Source organism: Diaphorina citri, unplaced genomic scaffold (assembly GCF_000475195.1).
Source record: "Diaphorina citri unplaced genomic scaffold, Diaci psyllid genome assembly version 1.1 scaffold4350, whole genome shotgun sequence".
NCBI lineage: Eukaryota > Metazoa > Arthropoda > Insecta > Hemiptera > Psyllidae > Diaphorina > Diaphorina citri.
In genome coordinates, this window is record NW_007381749.1 from 4,043 (window position 1) to 11,359 (window position 7,317).

Genomic DNA, 7,317 nt, shown 5'->3' on the forward strand with positions numbered 1-7,317 from the left:
TCTTTTCGTTCACAAATCATATATTACGGCATCCGGGTGTGGCGTACTTGTCGTCATCATACCTGTAATTATAAGATACATTATAGAATCGTGAGAATACCTACCTGTAATTATAAGAGAGCCATACATTGTGGTGTACTTGTCGTGAGCATACCTGTAATTATAAGATAGCCATACATTGTGGTGTACTTGTCGTGAGCATACCTGTAATTATTTGAAGTTTCAAAATATTGAAAAGTTCAACAGATTTTCGTGGACTTCTCGTTTGAACAGGAGTCTCTTATAGTTGGCTTTTTGATCGTCCAGGTTTTTCTTTTCGTTCACAATAGTCTCTTCGTTGTTTTGATCAATTTTCGTCCCTGCTGTTTCTGTAGCGAGTGGCTTCAGCGCGTTTTCGATTTCTTGCAGATTTATGTCTTCGAAGTTGACGTGTCTTTTCTTTCTTTTGTCTGAAACAAAGAAACACAATGATCTTATTTACCTACAAGCTACAAGAGTATTGGGAAATGAGAAATCTTTTGACTGTCCTGAACCGCAGTCAACCATCGCATCGTGAGGACTTGTACTTATTCTTTAAAAGCAGAGAGAACCCTTTGAAGAACTGCCAGCTAGCTAGGCTGGTTAGGGTTAGCTGTTCTCCTCCCTGTTTATAGTCCCACAGCTAGACACTAGTCTAGTCTCTGTTTAACGTCCCTTATCCAGACAGACTTAGCGTTTACCTTCCACATTGGCGTCGTCTTCAGCTTGCATTTCCTGATTGATTTCGTCCGCCTCATGGATCAGAGTCTTTAGTTCATCAATATGCCGCTTGTGGCGCTTGAAGTCCATAAATTGCCGCATGTAGAGGTCGCGCTTTTCAACTCGTTTGTAGAACAGGGGCCGTACTGTGGTGTACGGAGTGTTGGTGATCATATCGATGTCGATGTCGGGGGGCACTGGGGACAGATTGGGTTAATTATTGAAGGAATTGAAGCATTTTTTTCTTTTTTTTTTAATTTTAGTCAAAATGATTGAAAAAAGAAGAAAAAACCCATTTGAACTCGGAAAGACAAAGTTTGCTTGGAAGGAAACAAATGGAATCGTCCCGATAGCGAAGGGGGTCGAGGAAAAGAAGAAGACCTATACAGGGTGTATCACAAAGTCACTCAAATTCAGAAAACCTCAAAATTACTGCGGTGTGTAATAGTGTGAACAGACCTTAACTTTTAAAAATTAAATTGGTCTTAAATGAGAATTAATATTGTCTTCTATCTACATATCTAATCGGTTTTCTTCTAGCTTGTACCTACTGATTTTGTACCTTACTCAAATGTTTGGAGCAAGGTTGAGGTACCAGATAAAAAGACAAAATCGCGTAGGTATTCCTGGGGATTTTCGTTGAAGAAAGAATTTCGAAAATGTGTTTTGTGTTTTACCGTTTTCCTGCGAATTTCGAAAATGTGACCGGGGAACTCATTGTAGCCCTTGACCTGTACTATTCGCCATTTTCGGCTTGACATAGCTTTGTGATACACCCTGTATATCTTTGTCTGTCTTACCACATTAGCGAAGGGAGAAGGAAGACAGGAGAGGAGGAAGCCAGGCCGTTCTGAAAGTGAACATTCTGCGTTCAGGATGAAATCCGCCCCAAATTATCTTTTGTAATATCCTTCTTAGAAGAATTGTTGGCTTAGGAGAGATCCTCTTGTTTTTGTATTTACTTGATATTATTAAATAAAGAAAATAAAACATTTAAAAAAAAGCGGGAATCAAACCAACAACCTAGTGCTTACAAGGCAGACGCGCTACCCTTACCCGTATAGTTATCCAATCCATGAAGGAACCAGTTCAGTCTCTTAAACTTCTCCTTGACCTTATAGATCTGAACCTTTTCATAGAAGCGAAGGGAGAAGGAAGACAGGAGAGGAGGAAGCCAGGCCGTTCCGAAAGTGAACATTATGCGTTCAGGATCAAATCCGCCCCAAATTATCTTTTGTAATATCCTTCTTAGAAGAATTGTTGGCTTAGGAGAGATCCTCTTGTTTTTGTATTTACTTGATGAAATCCGCCCCAAATTATCTTTTGTAATAGGTAATATCCTTCTTAGAAGAATTGTTGGCTTAGGAGAGATCCTCTTGTTTTTGTATTTACTTGATATTATTAAATAAAGAAAATAAAACATTTAAAAAAAGCGGGAATCAAACCAGCAACCTAGCGCTTACAAGACAGACGCGCTACCCTTACCTGTATAGTTATCCAATCCATGAAGGAACCAGTTCAGTCTCTTAAACTTCTCCTTGACCTTATAGATCTGAACCTTTTCATAGATACTCTGAGTAGTGGGATAGTGCGTCTTGTTAAACTTAAGGAGGTACGCCTTAGCTTTCTGGATGATCTTCTGCAGCTGTTGCTTATACACTTGCTCCTTGGTCTTTCGCTTGTTCTTGTTGGCGCGCCTCGTCTTGTTATACTTAAGGAGGTACGCCTTAGCTTTCTGGATGATCTTCTGTAGCTGTTGCTTATACACTTGCTCCTTGGTCTTTCGCTTGTTCTTGTTGGCGCGCCTTAGTTTCATCTTACCTGGAAATGAGGAAGGCTGTTAAGGTGTGTACAAAGATGGTCGACCGCCCGTTGACCGAGATAAATCTATGTTGTCGAGGCAGTGTGGACGGTTCAGTCGACATCGATCGACGGCTGGTCGACTATGTATGGACACACCTTTGGACAGGTTAAATTTTTTTACACACATTAAAAGAAAAGAATTTTAACTGTGTTGAGCAAGGTAGTCACAAATGTCTCTTCTCCCTTAATACATGCAGTCAACCATCGCATCGTAAGGACTTGTACTTATTCTTTAAAAGCAGAGAGAACCCTTTGAAGAACTGCCAGCTAGCTAGGTTGTTTAGGGTTAGCTGTTCTCCTCCCTGTTTATAGTCCGACAGCTAGACAGTAGTCTACTCTCTGTTTAACGTCCCTTATCCAGACAGACTTAGAGTTTACCTTCCACATTGGCGTCGTCTTCAGCTTGCATTTCCTGATTGATTTCGTCCGCCTCATGGATCAGAGTCTTTAGTTCATCAATATGCCGCTTGTGGCGCTTGAAGTCCATAAATTGCCGCATGTAGAGGTCGCGCTTTTCAACTCGTTTGTAGAACAGGGGCCGTACTGTGGTGTACGGAGTGTTGGTGATCATATCGATGTCGATGTCGGGGGGCACTGGGGACAGATTGGGTTAATTATTGAAGGAATTGAAGCATTTTTTTCTTTTTTTTTTAATTTTAGTCAAAATGATTGAAAAAAGAAGAAAAAACCCATTTGAACTCGGAAAGACAAAGTTTGCTTGGAAGGAAACAAATGGAATCGTCCCGAAAGCGAAGGGAGAAGGAAGAGAGGAGAGGAGGAAGCCAGGCCGTTCCGAAAGTGAACATTATGCGTTCAGGATAAAATCCGCCCCAAATTATCTTTTGTAATAGGTAATAATATATCCTTCTTAGAAGAATTGTTGGCTTAGGAGAGATCCTCTTGTTTTTGTATTTACTTGATATTATTAAATAAAGAAAATAAAACATTTAAAAAAAGCGGGAATCAAACCAGCAACCTAGCGCTTACAAGACAGACGCGCTACCCTTACCTGTATAGTTATCCAATCCATGAAGGAACCAGTTCAGTCTCTTAAACTTCTCCTTGACCTTATAGATCTGAACTTTTTCATAGATACTCTGAGTAGTGGGATAGTGCGTCTTGTTAAACTTAAGAAGGTACGCCTTAGCTTTCTGGATGATCTTCTGTAGCTGTTGCTTATACACTTGCTCCTTGGTCTTTCGCTTGTTCTTGTTGGCGCGCCTTAGTTTCATCTTACCTGGAAATGAGGAAGGCTGTTAAGGTGTGTACAAAGATGGTCGACCGCCCGTCGACCGAGATAAATCTATGTTGTCGAGGCAGTGTGGACGGTTCAGTCGACATCGATCGACGGCTGGTCGACTATGTATGGACACACCTTTGGTCAGGTTATTTTTTTTACACACATTAAAAGAAAAGAATTTTAACTGTGTTGAGCAAGGTTAGTCACAAATGTCTCTTCTCTCTTAATATTACAGATTCTTAGGACAGCCACTCACTATCAGGTAGACCTGACAGAAACACCTGATCAGGTCCGCCTGTCAGGCCTTAGTAGCTTAACCCATCCTTTAGGACAGCACTTCAAAGTTATTCCGCGCTGATCCTGTACAAAGGACGGGTCATCCACTTACTGAATTTGCGTATCCACTGTTCACTTTAACCAATGACCGTGTCAGATACTCCTCTTCCAGTTTTCTGCAACTTGGATCGCTGCTGGTAAACCACTAGTAAATCTAATATATAAAAATGAATGTTTGTTTGTTCGTTCGTTCGAACTTTATGCCTGGCCAAACCGCTCAACCGATTGCTATGAAACTTTGTCAACTTATTGCTTGCACTCCTGTGAAGGTTATAGGCTATTTTCCTGTTCGTTTTTGTTAAGCTACGCCGAGCAAGACCACTAAATGGATGAGTGATATGAACGGCCATGCCTTAAGGATTTACTAGCAGAAATCCGGAGCAATAAGTAATAAATAAATATGTTTAAAATAGACAAATCCACCATCGGCGCGCGGCGATTTTTACCTATTCCTACACTGTCCTATCCTACCTATACCATACCTTTACAAGTTACCTATAAAATAGGTACCTTAACACGATTTCTTACCTATAAGTTTACACTTGATATCCGTCGTACTCTTGTGTTTTCTCGTCGTCACCTCGACGTCCCGCCTCTTGCGACGAATGTAGATCAGTTTGGGCGTGTACTTTCGCCTCCGACGGGTGATGTTCAGACGGCGCCGCTCTATTGCCGTTTCGTTCGATTCTATCGAGTAGGTGGCGAAATCAGGATTGCCCTTTTCCTGTGCTTTGCGACGCCCTGTGGAATTGTCCAATCGTGTGGTGTTAGGAACTTAAAGGGTTTTTTTAAAAAGGGGTTGGATAGAGGGAACTGTTACAACGGGGGTCTTATCGACCCGAAATCTAAGAGGGAAGGAGGACAAGATAGGAGAAAGCCAGTATCGTTCCGGTCTCTGTTTAACGTCCCTTATCCAGACAGACTTAGCGTTTACCTTCCACATTGGCGTCGTCTTCAGCTTGCATTTCCTGATTGATTTCGTCCGCCTCATGGATCAGAGTCTTTAGTTCATCAATATGCCGCTTGTGGCGCTTGAAGTCCATAAATTGCCGCATGTAGAGGTCGCGCTTTTCAACTCGTTTGTAGAACAGGGGCCGTACTGTGGATCTGCGTTTTTAAGAACTACTGTATTTCATGAGCTAACGCAAGTAGTCATCTTGGTACAAATTTCCGGTACAGTTTCCTATGAACTTACGCAAGTACTCCTCCTCCCACTTCCTGCGTTTTTGCTCTTCATACGCGTTCATTTCCGGATCGTCGAATAGCGTCTGCGGTCCGCCACAACTCTCAGAATCATTCAATAAGGACATTTCCGGCATGAGTTTGATCCGCGGCCAGGTTAAAGTTCGTCCACGAGAGTCGATGCCGAATTCCAGCAGACGCTTGTGGATGGAGAGGTTCTTTGTTCTGAAAACAAAACGAAGCTAGTTCTGAAGGTGTGTCCACACAGAGTCGAACGACCGTCGATCGATGCAGACTGAACCGTCCACACTGAATCAACATAGATTCACCTCGTCGATCAACGGCCGGTTTGGACACACCTTAACACCCATATTTAGGAACAAAATACTGGCTCTGAAGCTGCACTGAAGCTTTTTTTTTAAAAGAGGTTTGACAGAGGGAACTGTAACTCCTATGGTCTTATCGTCCCGAAATCGAAGAGAGAAGAAAGACAGGATAGGAGAAAGCCAGCCGTTCCGAGAACGAACATAGTCTTATCGTCCCGAAATCGAAGAGAGAAGGAAGACAGGATAGGAGGAAAGCCAGCCGTTCCGAGAACGAACATTATCCCCGCCCCGGGCGGGAATCGAACCCGCGGCCTAGCGCTTACAAGGCAGACGCACTACCAACTAAGCTAACTAGGCTGGCAAAGAGAGAAGGAAGACAGGATAGGAGAAAGCCAGCCGTTCCGAGAACAAACATTATCCCATCAGGATAAAATCCGCCCGGGCGGGAATCGAGGATAGGAGAAAGCCAGCCGTTCCGAGAACGAACATTATCCCATCAGGATAAAATCCGCCTCGGGCGGGAATCGAGCCCAGTGGCCTAGCGCTTACAAGGCAGACGCACTACCAACTAAGCTAGCTAGGCTGGCTGAACCTTAACTTAATTTATGCCGTAGGACGAAAGCCAGCCGTTCCGAGAACGAACATTATCCCATCAGGATAAAATCCGCCCCGGGCGGGAATCGAACCCGGGCAGAAAGCCAGCCGTTCCGAGAACGAACATTATCCCATCAGGATAAAATCCGCCCCGGGCGGGAATCGAACCCGGGTCTAGCGCGAGCCGTTCCGAGAACGAACATTATCCCATGAGGATAAAATCCGCCCCGGGCGGGAATCGAACTCGCGGCCTAGCGCTTACAGGATAAAATCCGCCCCGGGCGGGAATCGAACCCGCGGCCTAGCGCTTATAACCCGTTCCGAGAACGAACATTATCCCATCAGGATAAAATCCGCCCCGGGCGGGAATCGAACCCGCGGCCTAGGTGTTCCGAGAACGAACATTATCCCATCAGGATAAAATCCGCCCCGGGCGGGAATCGAACCCGCGGCCTAGCGCTTCCATCGAGAACGAACATTATCCCATCAGGATAAAATCCGCCCCGGGCGGGAATCGAACCCGCGGCCTAGCGCTTACAAGGTAGAAGTCTTATCGTCCCGAAATCGAAGAGAGAAGGAAGACAGGATAGGAGGAAAGCCAGCCGTTCCGAGAACGAACATTATCCCCGCCCCGGGCGGGAATCGAACCCGCGGCCTAGCGCTTACAAGGCAGACGCACTACCAACTAAGCTAACTAGGCTGGCTACTGATAACTTTGAAAGTGAAATTGTGTTGCCTGAGTGCTGGGTCTGTATTTCTTGAAGTTTCTTTTCTCTCCGTTCTTGCACTGAAGCTTGAGAGTCGGTATTTTCAATTCCAAACATCTGATTGCGCAAAAATGTGTTTTAGCCTGACATGAGAAGTTTTTTAAGAGGTTCCATAGAGGGAACTGTAACAACCGAGAACTTATAGTCACGAAAAGGATGAAAGAAGGAGCATACTAGATATAGGAGAAAGCCAGCCTTTCCGAGAACGAACTCTATCTGTTAAGGATTAGGTTGTGGTTATATACCAGGTTAAGCGAAATAATAATAATAA

General features: G+C 44.0%; 1 protein-coding gene across 1 annotated transcript in view; it reads right to left on the reverse strand.

Moving 5' to 3' along the window:
* Window positions 1-222: 222 nt before the first annotated feature.
* Window positions 223-7,317, reverse strand: part of LOC103520983 — a 9,076-nt gene continuing 1,981 nt past the window's right edge. The window contains exons 2-8 of the mRNA XM_017448676.1: window positions 5,373-5,584; window positions 4,706-4,918; window positions 3,823-3,838; window positions 2,297-2,435; window positions 1,795-1,867; window positions 720-935; window positions 223-449 (exon numbers count right to left, since the gene is read on the reverse strand). Coding sequence (XP_017304165.1) covers window positions 223-449; window positions 720-935; window positions 1,795-1,867; window positions 2,297-2,435; window positions 3,823-3,838; window positions 4,706-4,918; window positions 5,373-5,584 — 1,096 coding nt within the window. The remainder of the gene's footprint in view (window positions 450-719; window positions 936-1,794; window positions 1,868-2,296; window positions 2,436-3,822; window positions 3,839-4,705; window positions 4,919-5,372; window positions 5,585-7,317) is intronic.